Genomic DNA, 23,870 nt, shown 5'->3' with positions numbered 1-23,870 from the left:
ATACTTTAGATTCCAGACTTCATTCTCCGCAAGTCTCATTAGACGCTTGACTGACTTGGTGATTGTTCCCCGACGAGCAGGAGCAGCCTGGCCGGAGGAGACCGTGTGTGGGGGGGCAGGTGTGTCCCGTCGGGGGGACGTGGACCCCACGATGAAGGACGACCAGCCGGGCGGTGGAGTTAGGAGACGCCGTGGGATGACGCCCGTGTGCACCTGCGGGTCGGCCCGCAGGAGGCTTTAGGAGCTTCTCCAGGACTTTAAGTCCAGCCGTCGGTGTCTGGAGTGGCTGTGAGGTCACGGGGGGTCGGGACCCGCCGGTGGGGCCTGGGCCGGGGACGCCTGGTTTCATCGCCATCCATGGATGCTCACAAGTCCTGTTCTGAAACTCGGAATTCTTACGTACGGACGAGGCCACCGTCAAGCTGGATCCCGGGTACGGACACCGCCCCCGTCACGAGCGCCCGACGGCCGAGCCTTCCTCCCCGTGTGGACCCAGCGATGCCTCCGCGCTGCACGGGGGAGTTTGGAAGACCGGGAAGCTCTTCCCGAGAGCCTCCGCATCCTGACGCTTCTGTGAAGCCTGGCACTTTCCCGGAGTTCCCGAGGCTGCTCCGTGTCCGCGGCCCAGGCTGCCCACCCCTGACGGCATCCCCCTGCCGTGCCCGCCGCGGCCCGTGCTGGGGTCCCCCTTCCTGTTCTTCTGCGGACGGCGGCCCAGCCTGTGACCCTCCAGCCCAGATCCCCTGCAGATACCGTCCCACGGGGATGGGACGGCGACACGGGTTGGGGGGCAGGCAGTTGGGCGCGGGGCCACTTCCTACGTGGGAACGTGACCCTCAACTTGCAGATGGAGATCTCGGCCTCGCAGGCGTCCCGTCACGCAGCCTCGTTTGCTCTGAAGGCAAGTCGACGGGTGGCAGGGAGTGGATACGGTAACGAGAAGACCGGGCCGCGGGGTCTGCGGGCTCCTTACCCACGTGGTGGAGCGTCGGCGACCTGTGTCCCTTCCTCACCTGTTGGGACGGGTGCCCCGGAGCTCTGCGCGCATGGACCCATTTTGCCACAAGGCGACCGTTTTCTGTTTTCCCCCACGATCCTCCCGAGGCTCCGGGGCTTTGTGGGGGAAGCTCCGCACGCACAGGGGCTGCGCCGTCCTCCCGCCCCGGGACTCGGGTCGCATCTCCTTCCGTGGCCCTCTGCGTGGCTGGGTCGTGCTCCCAGCATTCAGGGCGACAGACACCCAGGTCCGTCCCGTCGGCCTGGAGCCACGTCCCCGACCCTCACCCACACGGTCCCCGGCGGGAGCGTTACACCCACAGGGAGGCGCGCAGGGCGAGCTTCCCAGGTGAAGTGTGACCTCCTGGGGTGGGACAGACGCCCCGTAAACCCTGGCTCTGTCCTCATCCCGGGTCCCGCGGCCCTGCAGCCCCTGCCTTGTCCCCAGTCACCATGCTCGCACCCACACTCGACCAAACAGACCAACAGTGTCTACACTGTCGCTTGGAAGCAGGAGGAACCGTGACATTCCTGGTATTCCCATAAAATCCTTCTGGGGCTGGAGCCGCGTGACCCTCTGCCCCCTCCGCCCCCTCGGCTGGCACGGCTGGCTGACGGTCGATGGTGGGTGTAGACCACGCAGAGCCTTGCTGGTGACTAACCATGTACCGGCCTTGGAGTCGCTGCTGGTTGCAGCCGTGCCCAGACCCCTGGCTTCGTCACCACCAGCCGCGTGAGCCCAAGACGGGGATTCCAAGCACGTGAGGCTCAACGCCAACCCCTGAGACACGGGCCTGGAAGTGGTGGGACTCGCAAGAGGAGCGGTGGGAGGGAGCCAGGCTGGGGCCGTGGGAAGAACGGGTGCGCTGGGAGCGGTTGCAGCTTCGCCGGCCTGTCCCCGGGCACGTGGCCCTTTCTGGGGCCTGCGACCCTCGACCAGCGCAGGCGGGGCCCCTGCAGGACTCGGCCGAGCATCGTGCATGCGGTTGTGGGAGGGCCTGTCCGTGTGTCCGTCGTCCGTCCGCGGGTTTATCAGCGTCCTTGTGGCCCAGGAACTCCGCCTGCAGGGGCGAGGCTGCTGAACGTGAGCACGTGAGCAGGGGTCCCTTTGCAAACGTGTTTCAAACGGTGACTTCAGTTTAAACAAAGAATCTTTTATCTGCATTTTGCACTCACTGTGATGCTGCGTTTTAACCTAAACTTATTCTGTTTTCTAAAATCTCTTAAAGCACAGAACTGTTACGCTTCGCAGACAGCCCGGTGGCAGCTTGGGTCTGAGCATCAAGGTAGGCACGTGTCCTTCCCCGTGAGGCTCCCCCGTGCGCGGGTCGGCGCGGCCCTAACCCTCCGTCTGTGTGCTTTCCAGGGAGGCGCTGAGCACAGGGTCCCTGTCGTCATATCGAGGATGTTCAGAGGCCACACAGGTAACGCGGCCGGACGCTGCTGTGCACCGGGGGCGGCTCGTCAGGCGGCGCGCTGGAGGCTGGCGGGCGGCTGCGCTGTTTGTCGGCTTCGTGGTTTGGCTGCTGTTTTATGTCCATCTCCTCTGCGCCCCCCGACACGGCCGTGCGGATTCACCTCCGCCGACACCCCAAGCCCTTAAGGAGGTACCGACTCCCCGCGGGGCCATCGGAGCCGCGCTCCGGGCTCGGGGACCGCAGGGGCTGGGACGCCGGGCAGTCTCGGCAGGTGACCAGGCGCCCCTGGCTGCATTCGGCCGCGCTCACGAAGCGTCTGCGGGAACAGCCGAGTCCCGCCCTCCAGGAGCAGCGGCCGCCTGGGCCTTGGGGGCGAGCACACCGCACCCGCCGCTGCCTCAGGTCACCGTGCGCAGAAGTGGAAGGTGCACGTGGGGTTCCTGCCCGCACTCCCGGGTTGGGCGGCTGTTTTTGCAGCGGGGAGAGCTTTCCAGTAAATTCACTTTGTTAGATGGTGTGTAGGAGCTCAGCTCCTTCCTTGTTTTAAGAGTTTATTTACGTATTTGACAGAGCAAGTGAGTGCAGGCAGGGGGAGGGGGAGCTGGCTGCTGGCTGAGCCGGGAGCCCGACGCAGGACTCGATCCCAGACCCTGAGGTCATGCCCCGAGTTGATACGAGGGGTCAGACCCGACCCGACCACCCAGGCGCCCTGACCTGGTCCCCTGCGACCGTGCACCCTGCCAGGGTGGGAGCGTGGGACCCCGGGCTGCGTGTGCAGGGAGGGACTCCTGTCCCCGAGCCGGACGTGAACAGGAAGGGGGAAGGGGCCTCTTGGGTCCGTGGACCTGAAATCAGGGGCCGGGGTGCGGTGACCCACGTGAACTGGGCTCCTGAACGCTGACGCCCCGCACTAGGGATCCGGCCGGAGGGAGCGCTGGAGGACCCGCTCTGCTTTCTCTCAGACGCTCATACTGTTGGCCCGCCTGCCCGCCTGCAGCCCCATGTCAGAGCACCCGGCAGCCCAGGGACGCCTGAGAGCCAGTCCAGGCCTTGGGCGTCCACCGCGTCCTGCAGAGGCGAGCGCATGGGGACACCGACTGTGACTCATTCGTGCAGAAATAAAAGATTTCAGGAGCACCTGGGGGCTCAGGGGTTGAGCACCTGCCTTGGGCCCAGGGCATGATTCTGGGGTCCTGGGATCGAGTCCTGCGTTGGTCTCCCTGCTTGGAGCCTGCTTCTCCCTCTGCCTGTGTCTTTGCCTCTCTCTGTGTCTCTCGTGAATAAATTCTTTTAAAAAAAAGGTTTAAATCACCACTTTGCATCATCCAAACCACTACGCAGTCCGGCGACTTGGCGAGTTGGGATTTGCTCCTGGAGACCAGAGACTCCGGGTGGGTGGGTGGTGGGAGGTGGGACCCTGTCGGGCCGGGGAGATGGCCAGCACCCTCTGCGGCTTGGAGTCCTGCCCTGGTGGCGGCAGGTGTCCCCGTCCCCAGAGGGAAGGCCCAGCCGTTGACGCAGCTTCCACCTCCCACTTGGGGAACCTGACGTCCTGCTGGTTTGGGGTCAGGAGTGGGGCGGCTCTAAGCTGTAGGGTCGAGGGGCCATCGGGCTGCCACTCGTGCAGCCACGTTGACAAGCTCTTGGGGAGAGCGCATGTTCGGGGCGTTGCGTGTTCGGGGCGTCAGCTGCAAACCTGCTGTCAGAGACCTGGGAAACCAGGCAGCGGGGGGAGGCCCCCACGTCCAGGAGGCGGCCGCCATGCGTGAACTCGCCTGTGCGGGGATGGGCGTGAGGGGTGTTGGTGCGACGAGCTCCGGGGACGCAGCCGTCGACAGGGTGCTGGCCGTGCACATGAAGGGGCACGCGGACAGCCTGGGCGGACCTGCGGGCGAGGACTTTGCGGACGGCCGGTAACATCTGTCGTACGTCCAAGGGCCACGGGGCTGCCGTGGGGAGCAGGCGCGCTGGCGGCTCGGGCACGTGCGCAGGAGGGGCCTCGCACACGGGGGACATTGGGGAGCATGGAAGCGAGCGGCCGACCCGCGTGTGCTCTGAAGGGAGCCCGGGTGCCGTTCTGAGCTGCCGGCCAGCCCCGCAGGGTCCCTGTGTCCGTAGCGGCAGCCGCGTCCAGTGGCCTTGGGTCGGATACGCGGTGGCTCTGGGGGTCAGGGGAACGTGGGGGGGTCACAGCCCATGGCAGGTGCGTGCCTTCCGGTGCGCGGTTATCTGTGTGAGGCTGAGGGGCTTGGAGCAAGAGCATTTGAATTAACGGGTGATTTCCCAAGGATGTGACATCCACAGACGGGAGCTGCTGGGGGCAAGAGCGGGGCGTGGGCGGGGCGCAGATGGGGGCCTGGGTGGGGTGCAACCGGGGGCAAGGGCAGGGTGTGGGTGGGGTGCAGCTGAGGGGCCAGGTGGGGTGCAGATGGGGTGTGGCTGGGGGACCAGGGAGGGTGTGGGTGGGGTTCAGCTGTGGGACCGGGCAGGGCGCAGGCAGGGTGTGGCTGGGGGGGTGCAGGTGGGGTGCAGCTGGGGGGCTGGGTGGGGTGCGGATGGGGTGTGGCTGGGGGCTGGGTGGGGTTAACTGAGGGCATGGGTGAGGTGCGGGCAGGGTGCAGCTGGGGGACCAGGTGGGGTGCAACTGGGGGCCCAGGGAGGTGCAGACTGGGAGCCTGGCTGGGGTTGCACCTTCCATGTAGTTCCCGAAGCGCTTGGTGCTCTTTGGCTCTGCAGGCAGCGCCAGCACACCGTGCCCCGTGTAAGGCCGTGCCCGTTCGCTCTCGGGCATGGGCAGAGCTCCAGGCACTAGCTTGTCCTCCCGCGGATGGCGCCCTCCCAAGTGTGCGTTGCACGGGGAGGCCAGGGCACACGCACGGACACAGGGCGTAACATCGGTTGTCGATGGTACTGTGACGAGAGCCATGGATGAGCCGGCACCCCCTGCGCCCAGGCGTGAACCGTGGACCTTGAGGGAGCCTATCAGTGGGGACGTGCGGCACCCTCGTCGTGCGGGGGGGACGCTGGGTCACGTGCACCACAGAGATGGTCCGAGGCCCCAGGGCCGACTCCCAAGACCCCGTGAGGTGGGGCCGAGAATGAGCATCACGGAGGTCGTGGATTCAGGTCCAGGTGGGGAGGCGTGGGGCCGTGAGGTGCCCCAAAGGAGCGGGGCCTGTCCTCAGCACGGCACACGTCCAGCCGTCCGCGTCCAGCTCGCCCATCCTTCCGCGGAGCCGTCCTGAGCAGCCAGGGCTTCCGCTCCGGTTACACCTGCAAGACGGCCCCCGTAGGGCACGGAGACACGGGGCGGCCACCCCTGGGAAGGGCCATCTGCTCATCCGAGGAGGAGGAGGCCTTCGAGCAGCCTGTCACCCCCTTAACTGGAAGTGGACCCCAGGCCCACGCAGGCAGGGGGAGGGAGAAGCAGGCTGCCACTAGTGGGGAGCCCGACGCGGAGCTCGAGCAGCGTCCTGAGCCGAAGGCAGAAGCTCAGCCGACTGAGCCACCCAGGCCCTCGACTGCTCCGTCTTTAGGGCCCACAGCGCTGCGCCCTTCTTCTTGCTCGCCACGTGGTGACGGTCACGTCCCTGCTGGGCCCTCGCCCTTTCTGGCTGCACCCCGCCTCCTCCGCTGCTTCTCCCTGGTTCTCCTGTTGCAGGAGCTCGTAGCTGCCTTCCCAGGCCGTGCGCTTGCATCTGCGCCAGGCGTGCACTCGGTCCTGCCAGGGAGCCAGGGGCGCACGGGGACGCGCGGACGAGTGGGAGGGCAGGTGCGGCGGCTGTGGGACCGCGTCGCGGAGTGAGCGTGAAAACTCTTCGAGGTTCCGGGTTCACACGGAAATTGTTCCTAATTTACTGTGTTTTATGCATAAATTTCCGGCAACGTGTGGCCGTTGCCGCCTGACTCTTTACTTGAGGAGCCACCGGTGGTTACCCAACTGCGAAAAAAATCTTAGACGTGATGTAGTGAAATTGTGCTGCTCAAATCTGGAAACTCCAGCGCCTCGTCCCGGTTAGGCCTCCGTTTCGCGGTGACGAACGAGCTGGTGAGCACTTGTTCCTCGAGTCTCCGGTTGACCTCAGCGCCTCGCAGTCGTGCATCTGGGGCGGCGCCGCCTTTACCTTGTACAGAAATGTCTAAAATGTGTACGGGAAGCGCCTGCATACTCGTGGGCTTTTGTTTTTCTAATGATGACACGAAGGAATAGGATATAAGGGGCAGAGGAAATGGTGAGGATCGCAGCCCAGGCCGCGTGGGGCCCCGCGCCTCCGCGTGCAGCTCTGCGACCCCCGCCCACCGCCCTCCCTGACAACCGTCCCTGCTGCGTACGCCTGGTCCCGGGGACCGCGCAGGACCTCGGCCTGGAGGAAGAGCAGGATCGGTACCTGGACGCGTGCACATGTGGATGCCCGTGCTCGGGCCGGGCCTGTGTGTCGTCACAGACCCGTGAGCCTCTACACACCTACATGTGAGCGTGTGCAGAACGCACCGTAGCCACCTTACCGGAGATGTAAGCTCCGCGGTGGAAGGCCCACTACCCCTGAGGGTGTGGGGAGAGCTCGCTCGCCGGCTCCGGTCCGAGGATGGAAACGCCACCGGGGCCTCGCGGCTGGTGCGCGTAGGATGCCCGTTCTGGAGACGGCCCTGGAGTCTCGACGCAGAATCGAGGAGGTCGTTGGTCCTGGTTGGCTTCACTGTCCTCGCCGTGACGCGACGGGCGGGGAGATCTCGCCGACGCACAAAGATCGGACATGAGCGAGAGGCCGGCCCAGCTGGGTCTTGCGGTCGGCAGAGGCCATCAGGGCGTCAGGACCACCCCTCTGTCGGGGGCGCTGGGCGGGGCAGTCCCCCCTTCCCTCCAGGGCTGCGCCACGCTGAGCCGCCATCTGGGGCTTTCCCTCGGTCGGCGTCCTGGGGCAGCAGCAGGATGGACCGTGTGAGCCACTGAGGGCTTCATGGGGGAGCGCCGCAAGGTGCCGGGCAGCGGGGACGTCAGTTGATGACCCCGTGAGAATGTGGCCCAGTTACTAGGCTGTCCCCTCAGCCAGGACTGGGGCGGGTCCCACGGCCGGAGCCGGGAGCTCGGGGCTCAGCTGGGGTGGCCGGGGCTGGGAGTGTGCGAGGGTCTGAGGCCCCGAAGGACGCACCTGCCAGTGGGACGCAGGTCTGCGTGCATGTATGACGCGCGTGTGCATGAGAGCACACAGGTGGGGAACGTGCATGCGTGGGTGTGAGCACGTGTGTGTATGGCTGTGCGTGTGGGTGCATGTGCGTCTAGGGCTCGGCGCCCCCTCCCTGGCCCGTCCTGCGTCAGCCCATCCACCTGGTTCCTGCCCGGCCTCCGGGCAGGACCCTGGCACGTGTGTTCTGGGGTTTCCCGAGGTCCCGGCGCGCCCACAGACTAGGTGTCCTGCGCCGAGCCTCAGCTGCCCGCCGCCCGCACCTCTCGTGGGTCAGGCCGGAGTCGGATGTGGACTTGATCACGTGAGACTCCACAAAACCCGTGTAGGCCCAGCGTCCGTTAGCCCCGTGTTGCCCGGCGCGGGCTCCACCTGACAGAGAGTGAGCCCCTGACGCCAGCCTGTCCTGCTCCTGCCCCGGCTCGGGCCGCACGGGTCGGTCGGGGCGCGGGGGGTGCTTCCTGGGCAGAGTCCGTGTAGACGAGAACTTGGTCGATTCCCTGAACTCAGGACCGTGGCGGTTGGCAAACTAAAGGCCGTGCTGCCTTCTCGTCGTGTGCGATGCTCGTCGGAGACCAGGGATGGCATCGCTAGCGGCAGCGTCGGGCGTGCGTGGGCCTGGGGCCGGCTGCCGGTTGGAACGGCGCCGGCTCCCGTATTTAACCAAACACTAAAGACTGAAGCCAGCTCACGGGGCGGAAGTGGACACGCCGTAGTGTCGGGCGGCTGTGCTCGGGCTCCCCGGGCGCCTTCCCGTCCGTGTCCTCCGCACCGAGTCTTTAATCACACGCGAGTGTGTGGAGTCCTTCCCGAGGAAGAGCGGGCACGCGCATGTCTGTGGGCACGTGATATTCATGTTCCGTGTTGTGAACACACGCGTGTCGTGGAGGTAACTCTCTTAACGTGCTTAGCCTTGGTCTGTCTGCTCGCCGGGTGGGGCTGCTCCTGCGCTGCTGCCATCTTGCCTCCTCAGGGGCCCCCGCACGCGCATGTGCACGCACGCAGCCCCTGCAGGCGCATGCAGGCCCTTGTGCACCCACATTGCCGTGCCCCACACACACTGACACACACGAGCTTGCATGCACGTGGTCACCCACAGGCGTGCACACACCCAGACACACGTGTTCACATGCACACTCATGCACACACGTTCACACAGGTGTGCACACATGCGTACTGGTACACAAACGTGTTCACATGCACACATTGCCCATACCCCACGTATGTGCGCCCTCCTGCACACACATTCCTTTGCATGTCCAGCCACACACATGCACGCACATGCACCCACACATGCACGCGTACGCACAGCCATACATACACGTGCACACACCCACGCATGCACATGCCCCACCTGTGTGCTCTCATGCACACACGTGCCCACACAGTCACCCACCCTCGCGTGCACGCCCACGCAGTCCCCATGCACACGTGTGTGCACGCTCATGAACATGCATGTGCCCCCACACGAGCCACCCCAGATGCTGCGACCCTAAGCTCGGGCGAGTGCACGGTGTCCCTGAACGTCTGCTAACACCTGTGCTGCTGTTGCGACCCTGCAGCCGACCGGACGGGGATGCTGTTCGTGGGAGACGCCATCCTGCAGGTCAGTGCTCCGAAGCGCAGCCGTCGGCTCTGTGTACACTACGGTGATCAATTGTCATCCTCAACCTTCTCCATTTGTCGTCTGTTCAGGTCAACGGCATTAACGTAGAAAACGCGACCCACGGAGAGGTGGTAAGTGTGGCTCGTCTTCTAACTTTGGTTCTGCTTGTCGTGTCCTTTGGTTAATGTTTTTCTCTCTAAATTACGTTTCACCGAGTGGGTCATAGACGCAGAGATTGAGAAAGGGAGAGAAGCCCGAGGGCCTAGCGGGCGCGTCGCCGAGGCCCCTGGCTGCACCCTGCGCCGTGTGCGGGCCATGCGGGCGGTGCGTGCTGGCCGGCGACGGGCCTGCAGAGGCGTGCGGGGCGCTGGCGCTGCTCCGCGCCGACCCGGGAGCTGCACGCTGGGGACTGCGGGCGCGGCAGGCGTGCTCTGGGCGCTGTGCATCCCATGGGCAGGCAGGGTGGCTTGTGGGGCACACACCTGCGGACGGCCCGGGACGGGGACCCCGTCCTTCTGGGTCGGGTCAGGCTGCAGGATACAGGGAGGACGCGAGGGGCCCTGGTGCACATGGGGCGGGGGCGGGCCGGGTGGCTCCGCAGGGCGTCTCAAGTGACGGGGGGGTGGTGAAGGGGTCTCCGGGGGGCCCAGGGCAGGGCAGGGGTGGCCCGGGGGGGGTGAGCCCAGAACACCTGGTCCAGGGGCACTGGCATCACCGCCCCTCACGGGGAACAGGCGTGATTTCAGCCTGTGACAGCCCCGAGGGGGCGGCAGGCGTCCCTTCCTCAGGGTTCAACTTTCCATAAAACCAGCCTCAGCTCCCGGCGCGGGTGACAGCTGCTCCCCGACGGTCACCCGAGTGGGGCCCACTGAGCTCTGGGACTGTGGCTTGCAGCCCGTGCTGTTGCCCGCCCACCAGGAGCTCGCGTGCACCCCTCCTCTTCCCTCGGGGCCACGCTCGGCCCCCGATCCACGCCAGGCGTTGGGGAGGCACTTATGGCCGGGAGCAACATTTGTGGGTCTCGAGGGACCGCGGTGTGGGTGTCGGTGCCCGCGGCTGGGGCACCCCCACCTGTCACGGTCCAGCCGCGCGCCGGGTGGGTTCCTCTGCGCAGGTTTGCTTTCTCGGGGGACGGACAGGGCGCGACCCCGAGGGACCCCGGCCCGGGGAAGGCCGGGGAAGGCAGCGTCCCCCTGCAAACTCCTGCCTGCGCGAGTGCTCGGCACCTTGGAAACAGGCCTGCTCCGATCCTCGGGCCCCACGAGCTTCTCAGTCAGGTTGTGGGGTGTGTGCGTGCCTTGTCGCAGTCATAGCGCCTGCAAGACACATGAAACCTGTGAAGGTCTCATGGATCACGCGGTCCACACCAGCACGCGTCAGAGCAAATCATCGGAAAAGGAAGGACGTCAGCCCTGCTCGAATGCCGAGCACCCCAAGACGACTCGTCCCCCCACCCCGCCGCGCTGCCCCAAGCTTCAGAGGAGCTCTGTGCCGCGGCAGGACAGAAGTCTGCTTATTTCCAGGTGACACGTGTGGGACACGTACCCCTCTCCTCTCCGGCACATTCCGCACCTCGCTCCGCATCGGGGCCCGGTCAGCAGCCGAGCGCGACAGCCGTGTGCGTGGGCAGGAGGAGGAGGAGGCCACCCTGCGGGTCGGGGGCCAGGCCTGGGGCGTGTGTGCAGGCGCAGCTCCCGGGCCGTCGAGGCTGGAGTGGTTTGGTGTGGCAGGACGTGTCCCGGGGATGTTGTCGTCACCCTGCGCCCTCACTGCCCGGCCTGCCCCTTCCAGGCCACCCCCATCCCCGTGCCCCAGGGTTGCGGTGTGGGTGGGGGGAGGCCCCGTGAGGACAGGATGCAGGAGGACATGGGGCGCGGCCTCGGACACGGGGCCCAGCGTCCACGACTCACCCCTGACCTGGGCTCTGGCCTCAGGACCCTGGGGAGGACCCTGCAATGGAGCCCCGCCCCCCGGCTGGCTAAGCCCCTGGGTGCTCGAGTGGCTTTTGTTGAGATCTCGGGAAAGTCGCATGGAAGCTGCATCAAAGGATGAGCCTGGCGTCCCCAGGACCTGACACAGCTGGGCATGAGTCAGGCAGCCACCCGCAGCCCCGGGGGGACAGGACACAGGCGCCCCAGGAGCACAGTGCAGGCCGACGGGCGCGGTTACGAGTCTCCTTAGGGGCAGGGGCAGCCCCACGTGTGCAGGTGCAGCTCCCGGGCCGTCGAGGCTGGAGCCTGTTGTTGCAGGGGCTGAGCTGACGGGAGAGGGTTAGAGGCGTCGGTGAGCATGGACGCCCTTAGTCGGGCCTCACGGATGTTGTCGAACACACATACGGACGTCACAGTAGGATGGAGACGATGCAGGATGAAGTGGAGCCTGCATGACCCCAGGAGGGGCCAGAACACCCCGGGCACGCAGGACGTGGAGGGCGACGGTCCCCCGGAAGAGCCGCCCAGCTGCTCCAGCCCTGCGCCGCGGGCATCACCGTCACTCGGCAAACCGGACGTGGTGTCGCCGGCACCCAGCACACCTGCCCCAGGACACGCTGTGGTGCCCGGGTCCTCGGGGGCCTGGTCGGCCTTTACTAAGGGGGGAAGCGTTAGCGCTTCCCAGTACATTTTGTCCCCAGAAAGGCTCAAGCGATGGAAGGTGCGATGGGCTCAGGCATGGAGCGTGTGGGACGTGCGTGTCTCGAGTCAGGAAGAGCGTGAGCAGGCCGGCCGGCGCGTGTCTGCCCGCAGAGACGGGTCACGGTGACCTGACTTGCCATCGGGGGACGCTCACTTTCTAGGCTTCAATCTCCGTGAGCTCAGCGCATCTCGGATGCTCCGGGGCCGTCCCCTCCTCGAGGTGGCGAGCGTCTGCCGTCCCACCCACGTCCAGAGAGGGGGGCTGCTGCAGGCCGTGGGCTGTGGGGTCGCTTGGGCCAGACGGCGACCTGCGCGGCGCTCCCGACAGGCGCGTGATGGATCCCAGGGGTCCCGGTGGCCGTCGGGTCCTGCTGCATCCTATCCGCGTGGAGAGGCCGGTGCGGACAGTAGGGATGCCCCACTGTGCCCCCTGGTCCGGGGGCCGTGACGCCCCATCCCCCCCAAACCCTGAGGGTGACCCAACGTCCAGCAGGGAAGCGTGGGGTGCGCAGAGGGGGCGCCCGCCCGTGTCTCTGGGGTACAACCCTATGGAGACCCCGAAGCTCGTGCGTGTGGCTGTGTCTCGGTTCCTGGCTCCCCACGTCTGAAAACTGGCGATTTGAGCCGATAAACAGCCCTCACCTGACCTGACCTTCAGGTGCTCGTCCTCAAGGGCACGGGAGGCTGGTCTGCACTGAACATGGGTGTGGGCCGCTGTACGCGACCTGGGGTACCTGGGGCCGCGGGGTCATCGCCCGCGTGGAGCAGAGGAAGCAGGCCAGGTGCGTAGGGATCTTGTCTTTTTAGCTGTGTCCCGTCCTTTCGTGATGGTCAAGTCGCTGTTCTTGTGTCGACAGGTGCACCTGCTGCGAAGTGCCGGCGACGAAGTGACCATCACCGTCGAGTATCTCAGGGACGCGCCGTCGTTTCTGAACCTCCCGTCAGGTAAGGGGCCGCGCGACCTTCGGGGCCCTGGGGGTTTCCTGCTCCCCCTGCACGTCCACACAGACGGCGCTGCCCAACGGGGGCAACTCGGGGCCGCGCTCGTGCTCTGCGGGGGGGACGCGTGGGGACGCCTCCGCTGTGCGTGGGCCTGCAACCCCGCGTGCTCAGCATCCCCAGGCGTCCTGTGAGGCCCCGCCAGGTCAGCTCGCTGGGTATAGTCACCCCCCCCCCCGCACCTGCAGAGAAACACGTTTGCAGGTAAAATATCTGGGTTAGCTCGAGGAGTTTATACCACAGAACAGGGGATGATGGTGAGTCTACACTGGGCAGAGCCTGCCCTGCGCTCACGCGGGGGTTTCGTTCTCATACCTGAGCCCTGACCCGGTGGCAGGTGGTGAGTCGCACGTCTAGGAGGACGTGTTAATGTTGGGGTCGCCGTGACCTTTACCGACTACGCGGCCGCCGTGTCCTCACAGCAGGTGTAAGGTCACCCCCTGGGGCGGAGCGGGGTCGGGTCCTGTCTTTGCAGCCGGGCCGGGCGCTGGGCACCTTCGTGCTCACGGGGCTGTAGCCGTGCTCGTCCCCTCGCAGTCACATCACATCCCCTCGCGGTCAGGTCTCCCACCCAGTGAGTGTGTGGATTAGCCCAGGGCCACCCCGTGTGTTTGGTCTTCTCTCCCTCCTGCGGCTCCCCTGCTGTGGAGCCTCCCATCCCCCTACCCGCATCCCTGCCATGGAGCCCCCCACCCCATATCCTGTCTCCCACCATGGAGCCCCCCACCCTGCACCCCATCCCGCACTGTGGAGCTCCTACACCCCATCCCCGACCATAGAGCCCCCCACCCAGCACCCCATCCCCACCGTGGAGACCCCCCACCCCAAACCCTGTCCCCTGCCCCAAACCCCGTCCCCTGCCATGGAGCCCCCCAACCCCACACCCCATCCCTCTCCGTGGAGCGCCCCCACGCTGCACCCCATCCCCCACCATGGAGCCCCCCCCACCCGGCACCCCCTCCTCCATGGAGCCCCACACCCCACACCCCATCCTCTGCCGTGGAGCCCCCCCTGCGCCCCGTCCCCTGCCATCTGGGGCTCAGCCTCCGCACTTGGGGCATCTGTGGCAGGAGGAGGGTCCACGTTTGACGGTGGTCGAAGGCCTGAGGCCCTGTGCTTCCCTCCCTGAGGACTAGAGTGGACCGGCTTCGGGCAGCGTGTCCCTGCCAGACCCCAACGGGGCGCCGGCACCCCCGGCCTCTGTTCTTGGGAAGCTGGGCTTCCTCCCGCTGCTGCAGAGGGGCGGGGGAGAGGCCGCGTACCCCCTTCCTGGGGGACAGCATGTCGCGGTTGGGGCGCTGGACGCGAGCCCCGGGGGCGCTGGGGTCGGAGCGCCAGCTGCGGGGCTGAGACAGGGCGCCCAGGGCAGCGGGAGGGGGCGGGAGAGGATAGAAGGTCAGAGCGCCGCAGCCCTCCCCGGGTGGCTGTCCCTCCCCAGCAGCCTGCCCGCCAGCCCCCAGGAGAGGACGACCCTCGGGGACGCGGGCGCCACAGGAGCCCTGCCCTGGCAGCTGCGCCGGGTGCCGGGGACTGGGAGAGGCGTGTGGGCGCGTCCGGCAGCTCGCGGGGAGGCGGCAGGCGGCTGGTCCTCTGGGCTGCAGTGACCGCGCCACAGCGTGTCACGTCCTGGAGGCCGCAGGTCCCGCAGGCCGGTGTCAGGCGAGGACCCTGCTCGTCATGTCCTCGGCGCCTTTTACAAGGTGACCTCCCCGCCTTCTGCAGCACCAGCGCCTGCGTGTTCGGGGACTTAGCTTCAACCTACGCACCTCGGGGACACCCCGTCAGGTCACTACGGAGGCGACGTTCAGGTGAAGCACGGGGACTCGCGTGGGCAGGTGAAAGCGCGTGGAAGCTGGGGCGCATGACGTGGGGACGTCTTCCTCGCCCGACAGCACGACGGCTGGGGAAGCGTCGGTCCTCGTCCTTCTGAGTCCCGGGATGTCGTACAGCGACGTGGCTCTGAGACGCTCGTCCCACAACGGCCTCTGGCCCTCCCACCACCCGGGCTCCGGCCTCAGGCTCCGTGAGCGAGGACGCCAGGGTGTCCCGGGTCTTTCCAGAAAAACAGAAAGGCCCCGAGTATCGGCCATGCACACGGACGTCACGTGTGCGGCATCGTGGACGTGGACGGCGGTGCCCTCGTGGCCTGTGTGTCCGCCCCTCCACCAGCCCCCAACCCCAGCATCTGTCCCGCAGGCGTCTGTCCCGCAGGCACCTGAGGCAGGTGGGGAAGGATGCTCGGTGCTGCAGGCCAGCAGCAGGGGCTTGACCCGGAGCCACCGCGGGCCTGAAGGGCGTGTCCCCGGCCGGGGACGTCGGGGGACTCTGAGCTGCCGGCCAGAGGGCAGGGGGCTGCGCTGTGGAGAGATGCGTCACCACCGGCCGTCAGCGGCCTCGTCGCTTCCCCGGCACCGCCGGCCGCGTCCTGCCGGCCCTGCGAGGTGACGTCGGCCGGACACCCAGGTCCCCATGTCTGTAAAGGCCTCTGTCTGCCATGAGGAGGGGCGCCAGCCGTGGCCGGGCCCCTGGGCACATGGACTTGCCCCCAGGCTCCCTCGGCCGCAGGGACACTGATTCTGCTCGTTCAGTAAACGTCCCTCCTGCTGTGGTTTGGTTCCTTAGGAAACTCTGGTGCCCTGAGCGCGGGGGACACGCGGGGCGCCTCCCACACTCAGGCCGTGGCGCCAGGGCAGGCTCGCCCTTGCCTCGCCCCCCCCCCCCCCGCCCTGCAACCGGGTCATCACTGGCGGGAGCTGCTCTGCGCCGCAGCGGGGACCGCGCCTGGACCCCCCGATCCCGCATCCCTTGGCTGCGGCGCCGTCCTTGGCCATCGTGGAGGATACGGGACTTAGGGAGGCGTTGACTGCTCTCCAGCCCCAGGGAGCCAGATGAGAGCCCACGTGGAGACGCTGAGGGGCGCCCCGTGCCGTCCTGGGGGGGTGCCGTGCAGTCAGGGACTAGACCAGTGGGGTCGCCCGATGCCAGCGAGCACCCCTGGGGGAGCAGAGGAGGACCGAGCGCGTCTCCCCAGATCTCGGGCTGCGCGGGTCACTGTAAATGCAGGAACGCGGCGTCCCACATGTGTGGAGAGGGGTGTGCGGGGGCGGGGGAGGGGGTGGCCGGTGCGTCTCTCCACGGCAGGGGCGGGTTAGGGGCCGTCGGTGTGGCTGCAGCTCCGCGTGCCCCAGCGCTCAGCCTCTGTCTGCGGGGAGCGAGCCCGGTGGCCGGGAAGGGCTGCACACGTGGCGTCACCGGACCTTGGTTTTGATCCAGGGAAATGGGTGAAGCTCGAGGGCATCTCGAGTTCACGTGTCCCAGACGGTGCCAATCGGGCTCGGGGCCTCAGGCTCGCGCTCCCCTTCCTGCAGGTCCTTGCCGGGGGGACACTCCCGGGACACGCGTGGTCACAGGTGGCCGGCTGTGACACATCCTGCAGCTCTGCGTCCTTGGTACCCTCCCCCCATCCCCCGTCAGGCACCCAGACGGCCCCAGGCCAGGACCCGGGTCGGTGCGGGGTGCACAGAGGTCCCCGTGGGACAAACCTGGGTGCTCGTGCTCGTGGCAGGGGTCTCAAGTTCTCGTCTTCACGTGGCCTCACCACCAAGATGGGGCCACAGGTGCTCAGGTGGTGCCGGAAGACGTCGGGATGGGGTCGTCGGAGCACGCCTTCTGTTTGAAGCCATCCTCGCGTGTGGGGAACGGCAGGAAAGCTTTCTCCTTTCCCTGGAAAATTCGCTGTTGCGTGAAGGTCTGTGGCTTCATCTTCGTCTCGCTGAGCCGTTCAGAGCCGGGGGCGTCCTTCCCAGAGAGGGTGCTCTGAGCCTGAGCCTGAGCCCCGAGCGCCCGAGCCGCGTGGACTGGGACAGGCACAAACCCAGCTGATTTCCTTGCTCTGTGGATCGACGGCGCTGGGTGGAGCGCCTGGGGCAGAGCCTCGTATTTTGAGGAAGCAAATAAAACACTCTCGGGGCTTCCAGCCTGGTTCCCGGGAAGTTATGGGGACGTCGACGATGGTGTGACCGGTGCAGGCGCCCTTTCTGTCCCTGCCCGGGCCCACCTCACGCCGCGGCCCTGAGGGGCGGGGACCCCAAAGCCACGGGCGGGCAGATTTGGGTGCAGCATGGCCAGGACGCAAGGGGCAGGAGAAACGGACGTGTCGGGGCGTCCGGGGGACTCAGTTGGGGAAGCTTCTGACCCTTGGTTTCAGCTCAGGTCGCGATCTCAGGGTCATGAGGTGGAGCCCGTGCTGGCTCTGCACGGGGTGTGGATCCTGCTTGGGGTTCCCTCCTCCCCCACCCCATCCCCCATCCCCCATTCTCTACCCCCCTCTCCCCTCCCCCCTCCCCCCTCTCAAAATAAGCCCCTACACGAATCTGTAGGGCCCGTTGAGCTTCCCCGCGGGCAGCTTGGTGTCTGCGCCCGATGGGATGCATCGTGTCCAGGCTCCCCGGCGGCGCGGTCTCCATTCAGCGGGGGCGACGGGCGCGCGGCGGAGGAGCCCGTAGGTCCCAGCGGTTACCTGCTGACGGCGGGTGAGGTGCAGGCGTTCCCGGCCCCCGACCTCTGCTCCCGGCCGGTCACGGGGTTTCTGCGCATTGAAGACCTACCTGATTCGTCGTGGGTCTTCCACTAACACGAGTTGCCGTGGCAGGATTAGCAGAAAACGTCAAACAAATCAGTAATTCGAAAATTAAGGACAGAAAGTCAGGACTAGCGTCTACATTAGCCGACACGACCGTAGTGGCGGGAAGTACGGGCGCTGAGGTCCCCAGGCCGGAGTGGACAGGCCCCCCGGCCCAGGCGGGCGCAGGCTCTGCACCCTGGCGCGCGGACCGGTGAGGTGGCCGGTCGTCCACTTTCTGCGTGAGGCCAGACGGAGGGGACGCTGCGGGCCGGGGGCCGGGAGGGCGGGCGTTGGTGGCACCGCCTGTCCGGGAGTCGGCGGGGGCCGCGGGAACCTCACGTGCTCCGGGCCGGGGTCGGTGCCTGCGCTCCTCTGAGTGACCGTCTCTGCTTATTTCCAGGGTCCCCGGGGCCGGCCGGCGACCACGGCAGCGGGGCCTGCTCCCCCCTGTTTGACAGTGGCCTGCACCTCAACGGCGACCCCAGCAGCACAGTAAGCGCGGCTCCTCTCACCCCCTCTGAGCGGGAGCGCGGCCAGCCCACACGCCCCGGGGCTCGCAGGGACCGAGGAGGGTGCACGGGGCGGGGTGGAGGCCGCCCCTGCGCCGCGCGGACATCGGGCGTGATGCTCGGGCCCCGCGAGGCCGTGCTCCGAGGCCAACCCCAGGCCGGCCCCATGGGCCACGAGCCCCCCCGCTGCTGCTGACCCAGGGCTCAGAGCGCGGCCAGGCTCCCTTGAGAGGGCACAGGACGGGCTTCACTCACCCTCGGCAGGGGCCCTGAGCCAGTAGGACGCCCCGTGCAGGCGGAGCACGTCCTCCTGCCCCAGTCTCCTCCCCACCCCGATGGCTGGGCCCCCGCGGTGCCGCCTCCCGCAGGCCCAGAGCCCTCCCCGCTCCCCACGGCGCCTGCGGCCCCACAGCCTCCCTCCAGGGCACGCAGACCCGGATCCTGTGAGCGGCCTCAAGCTGGTCTGGGGGAAACAGAGCGGCTGCTCTCCTCAAACGCCGGGCCGCTGGGCCTGCGGGGAGGGCCTGAGGACACATTCCTAAAATTGCACCCTTTTCATTTTAATCTTTTAATGTAGCTCTTGATATTTAAAAATTGCGTTAGCATCTTTGTGAGTTTTGAAGCAAAACACTAAAATACTAAAAACCAGAGCCCAGGAGCTCAAGTCAATGATATGGGTGCCAGGCCCCGTACCGTTATCTGGCGCGCCCAGAAATTAGCGGCGTCCTGAGTCCAGAGCTGCCTTCTCCTTGGTCAAGGATCGCGTCATCGGTGTGTGGACGTCCCTGAAAATAGGCCGTTTTGTTTTATTTTCAGGCTTATAAAACATCACTCTGTTAGAGGCTGCTCGGTTTGTGCCTCTAGTTACGAGCCTGTTTTTAGGGCCCATGTGTGTCGTGTAGGGGCCGGGTGTCCTGTGTCTGCCGGTTGCGACACGGCATCTAACTCTGTGGATGTGCTGCTGTTTATTTATCGATTATTGATCAGCAGCGAACACGCAGCTTGTTCTCTGGGTTTTCCGTCACTCGGTGCTGAGGTACGGCTGCAGCCACCCCCCGCCAGGCCCCTGCTGCAGACACCGGGGCTGGGCTCCCAAAGCAGCGGCGTGTGCAGAGGCGAGCAGGTGCGTGTGCACCCGGGAGTCCCCGCTGGCCTGTGGCTTCGTGCCGCTACAGACCTTTTGGGTTTAATGTTTGCAAATACAGGTGTGTTGCGAGGATTTGTTTCCATTCCCGCCGCCAGCGCGGGGCCGTGTGCTTTCTCCTCTGCATTCGCCTTTGCCTGTTCGGTGAAGCTCTGGCCACGCGCTTGTGCGTAGACTCGAGGCTGCCCGTGTCTTCCTTTCTGACCCGTCGGGATTCCGCGCGGATGCTGGGAGCCGATACCCTGGGCTCCAGGTCGCCGATCCTCAGTTTACAGCTAGCGTTTTTGTTGTCCTTGCACAATTTTTCTGTAAATAGCCGTTGATTTCAGCGTCGCTGAACGCACCTGCGTCTCCATCTCGTGGACTTAGGGAAGCTTCTCTTGCCTTTGCCCGTAAAAGAGATTTGCTTGTATTTGCCTCTAAATACTTCCCGTTTGCTTTCCCCTTCAGGTCTCATTTTTGTAAAACGTGGGAAAAGTGGGGGTCAGATTCAGTTTTTTGGGAACCACTGGTGACCTGTTTCCTCAGGGACCGTGGTGCCACCTGCATCCTCGGCCACGCGTCCTGACGGCGGGTTGACCACTGACCCCAGTGTGCGCCGTCCGCGTCCCTAAGCCGGTTCTGCTCTTAATCCCTACGTGTCTGTAATTCATCCTCCCCTCTATGGCTCCCATCCTCTCTCTCCCCTGTTTTCGTGTGAATTTTTAAAAGCTCTGGTCGGGTTCCGCGGGAGTCTGGGGATCGTTCTTGTGACCGCACAAAGTTTAGGCCGACAGGGCACGTCCTCTTTCCTGTTGCGGAAGAAACTTCAGGCATCTTTAATATTTTTCCGTAGGGTTTATGTTTATCCTTTTTGAATCCTGACAACAGATTGCTCATCCTCCCACCTCTTGGCTCCACGGGTCCACACACCAGCCGTTTCTTCTCATGCTGACCCCGTAATCCTTTCTCTCCGTTTGCACCCTTGCGCGCTCTTGCTTCTCGCGGCACAGTCTGATGCCTCATCAGGGTGTGGGGATGGCTGACCTGTGCTCTGGCTTTTGTCCCCGATCGCGGACTTTGAGGTTTTATTGGTCCCATTTTGCTACATCATCTTCTTCTTGATTTTAAATTATTTTGCTTAAATTTTTCATGCGTCTTTCTTCTAAAATTGTCCTCTGCACGTTTGAAATGTGGATACTTGCTTTCCATTCCTTTAGAGCCTGCCCTTGAGGCTGTGCGCTGGGGCTGCTTTGTTTACGGCTTAGAGACCCACGGCGACTTGAGCCCCTTCCAGGAGGATGCGGGACCCGGTGACTCCGCCGCCCCCGCTGCCCCCGCTGTGCGGGCTGAGGCCCCTCGCCCCGCAGACGTCGCTCTACGTGGGGAGGTTTACGGCCGCTCGTCCTCTACCCCGACCTGCTGTGCCTGATGCTCTCACGGAATCGGCGTCCCGTCTCCTCACCGACTCTGCTGGAAGCCACGGCCTGTGGGCGGCAAGTCTGTGTCCAGCTGTTTGACAACAAGTGACTGTCTCTAAACGTGGGCGTGTTTCCGTGTCTGTGGTTTCTGGCGTCGACGCCGGGAAGCTCTCTCCATGTGGCTGCGGGTACAGGGGTGTCTCCCGGGGCAGCTTCCAGCCCGGTGACCGGATTCCTTATCTTCAGCACCTTGTGCTCCCCGAGTGTGCGTCCTCGGTCTCCATCCTCTGTGCACCCTCACGGGCCTCCCGCCATCCCCAAGTGGGGCTCCGACCGCCTGCCCAGCGCCCCTCTGTCGCGGAGCCTCGCCTCTCCACGGTTCCCTTTGCTGCCCGAGCATCTCGTAGGCCGGTTCCTGGGATGTCCAGCTCTGTCCAGCGTCCTGGTTGAACCGTCTGCTGAAGGCTGTTTTCTTTAAAACCGTCACGATAATGTGATTCCTCCTAAAGGAGAGAGTATGTGCACGGCGTGGGACACACCAGCAGTCACTCGGGAAAGGGGACACGGCCTGTGGGGGCGGGGGGCACACTCGGGAAAGGAGCACACGGGGCGGGGAGGCCCTCCCGCGGCCCCCGGCACCTGCTCACGGCCTCAGGCCGTCCGTGTTCTTGGGCTCCGTGCACACGAAACTCTCGCTGGTGCAGGCACGGTGACGGGCGGGTGCTGTGGGTGCGTGTCCTCGGCCGTCCTCCTTACCCTTACCACGGCAGGGGGACGAGGGACGCAGAGCTTATAAATCCTCTCGAATTCGCCGGACAGTCCACCTTCAGACAAAACGTCCGAGTTGTTCAAAACACGTTACAGAGAATCTGAATCTCAGAGTCAAAAACTAGTCATTTTTTAAAAGATATCAAGACTCCGGGTGCTATAAACTTTTTAAAGACTGCCCACCCGGTTTTCAGGATGGAAACAATAATCCCACGAATGATCTGGCGGCGGCTAGTTGTACGTTCGGAGCCGTCAGGCCTCCTCGTCCACGTGCGGCTGGGCGCTGTCATCGTCCCCTGTGCTCAGCAGCGGATTGTGTCCAACGGCAGAGATCGTGCTGGAATCACGGTATCTGCGGTCTCAGAAGGAACAGACTCCACCCTGTGCTGTGTTTCGTGGAAAGAAGAGTTGGAATCATCCTCAGACTCAGGATGTGGCGCATTTCCGACTGCGCCGTTTTCAGGATTGCTCCGATCCCTTTCCCTCTCCTGGGCCTGGGGCCGGCCGAGCGGGGGACGGAGTCTGCTCAGAGCAGGGCTGTGACCTCAGGATCCCTTGGGGCTGGACTTCCGGCCCCACGATGGACCCCACTGACCCCGCTGCGTCTGGAGCCTCTCGGGTGGAGGTGGCCCAGCCTCACGGGACACACGCTCCTGTCCACGGTTGCTGGGCGCGTCCCTGTGTGGCCTTGACCGCTTCTCTGTGTGTTTAGCGCCCTCGGCCCCCAGACGTGACCCCCCGCCCCCTGCAACCCGAGGTCGGCTCTCATGCTCCCTCCCCGCAGCTGTGTGTGCCTCACGTGGTTTACAGTTTTGACTTCATCTTTGCTGTCTCTCTATCAGAAATCCTCCCGGGATAAATATTATTCACCACAACAAGGTCTCGGGCGCATTGCCCTCATCTATTTAGGTTGAAAATTGCAGAATTTGTTTCTACGCTTCCCCGTGACCTCCCACTCCCCTGTGAGCCCGCTGGCCCCTTGGTACCAGGCAGTGGTCACCTGGGCGTCAGGGAGGCCACAGCACGCACCTTGATGCTTTCCTGCCCAGGAAGGTCTCCGAGGTCCTGAGCGGGACCTGGTGCTTCCGCCCTGTGCTCCCACTTGAGTTCTCGGGTGTGCACCTGACCCCCCGGGCCCCGAGCGACCAGATGCTTGCCTGCCTCCGGCTGCACTGGTGGATGCAGAGTAACACTGGTCTGAGTCCTGCCTCTCGTGAGGAAACCTTACCAAACCTGCAATTAAGGAAAAGAAACCTGATAGCAAATACCTGATTTTCTAAGCTCCAAATTTCAAAAAAAAAAAAAAAAAAAAAGCTTTAGGAAACTGGGGTATTGCAAAGAACGAAATGATTCAAGAAACATACAGGAAAAAATATATGAATACGTAAAACAAAATTTTATAGAAATTATGAGAGAACAGGCAAAAATTGGTCCATATTTCCAAAAAAAAGAGCAGAATAATAAAATAATTAAACCAGTAAGCTGCTTAATGAATAGTAAATAAATACAGAGACAATGAAGGAAATGTTTTCATGAGAGAACAGATGGGCTCCCAGGTGGAGATAATGAATGAATGAATGAATGAATGAATGAATGAATGAATGAATGAATATTTGACCGTTTGATTAAAGCAGGAGGCGCTTACAGGGAAGTATGCAGCTCGGAAGCCGCAGCTCGGGAAATTCCATTACACCTGTCGCACATCACAGACTCCGAGTCCCCCGCCCCACAAGGAAAGGTCACCGCTACCTTGACCTCGGTCAACATAGGTTAATGTTGCCTGAGTTTTTTGAATTTCAGATGGAATCACATACTCTCACCTTTGTTGCCAAAAAAAAAAAAAAAAAATCAATCTTAAAACCAACGAGAGAAAACACTTACGAAAATTGACAGTTTCATTGACAGCAGGTTTCACGATGGTAACAGAGGAAGACAGAGAACCGTCCGGTAACGTTGTCAGAGCGATGGGGACAGAAGTACTGTTGATCCGTCCTGCTCCTCCCAAGGCCGTCTCTCCAGGACAAGGTAGAGATGGAGACTTGGCGACACGAAGAGAAGCTGAGAGACTGTCACCAGCCGACTTCCACCAACAGAATTTCCAAGGAGCACATTTCAGGAAGAGAGATTAAAGTGACCTCGGAAGGGCAGCTGGAGATTAAAGACAGAAATATGTATGTGGAGCTACAGAAACGTCGTCTGTGTGAAGTGCTAGCAGCTGAAGGAGCAGAGATGTGGGCTGCGGAACATAGTGTGAACGACACAGACCTGGGGGACTGGGTTGAGCGTCTGCCTTCGGCCCAGGGCATGACCCCAGGTCCCGGGATCGAGTCCCGCGTCGGGCTCCCTGCATGGAGCCTGCTTCTCCCTCTGTCTGTGTCTCTGCCTCTCTCTGCGTCTCTCATGCATAAATAAATAAAATCTTTAAAAAAATAAGAATAATGAAATTGCATCACAAAGAATAAAATACCTAGGAATAAATTTAACCAAGGAGATGAAAGAGCTCTACACTGAAAACTCTAAGACATCAATGAAAACCTGAAGGAGACGCAAATAAATGAAAAGACGATTTATGATCATGGATTGGAAGAAT

General features: G+C 64.0%; 1 protein-coding gene across 1 annotated transcript in view; it reads left to right on the top strand.

Moving 5' to 3' along the window:
* The window catches only part of SNTG2 (syntrophin gamma 2), a 96,290-nt gene that overhangs the window by 14,647 nt on the left and 57,773 nt on the right, over positions 1-23,870 (top strand). The window contains exons 13-18 of the mRNA XM_077916011.1: positions 2,226-2,282; positions 2,363-2,420; positions 9,160-9,203; positions 9,293-9,334; positions 12,694-12,781; positions 17,860-17,951. Coding sequence (XP_077772137.1) covers positions 2,226-2,282; positions 2,363-2,420; positions 9,160-9,203; positions 9,293-9,334; positions 12,694-12,781; positions 17,860-17,951 — 381 coding nt within the window. The remainder of the gene's footprint in view (positions 1-2,225; positions 2,283-2,362; positions 2,421-9,159; positions 9,204-9,292; positions 9,335-12,693; positions 12,782-17,859; positions 17,952-23,870) is intronic.

This window comes from Canis aureus, chromosome 12, assembly GCF_053574225.1.
Source record: "Canis aureus isolate CA01 chromosome 12, VMU_Caureus_v.1.0, whole genome shotgun sequence".
NCBI classification, from domain to species: domain Eukaryota; kingdom Metazoa; phylum Chordata; class Mammalia; order Carnivora; family Canidae; genus Canis; species Canis aureus.
The sequence above is the reverse complement of the archived record's forward strand: the minus strand, read 5'-3'. Positions and strand labels throughout refer to the sequence as shown.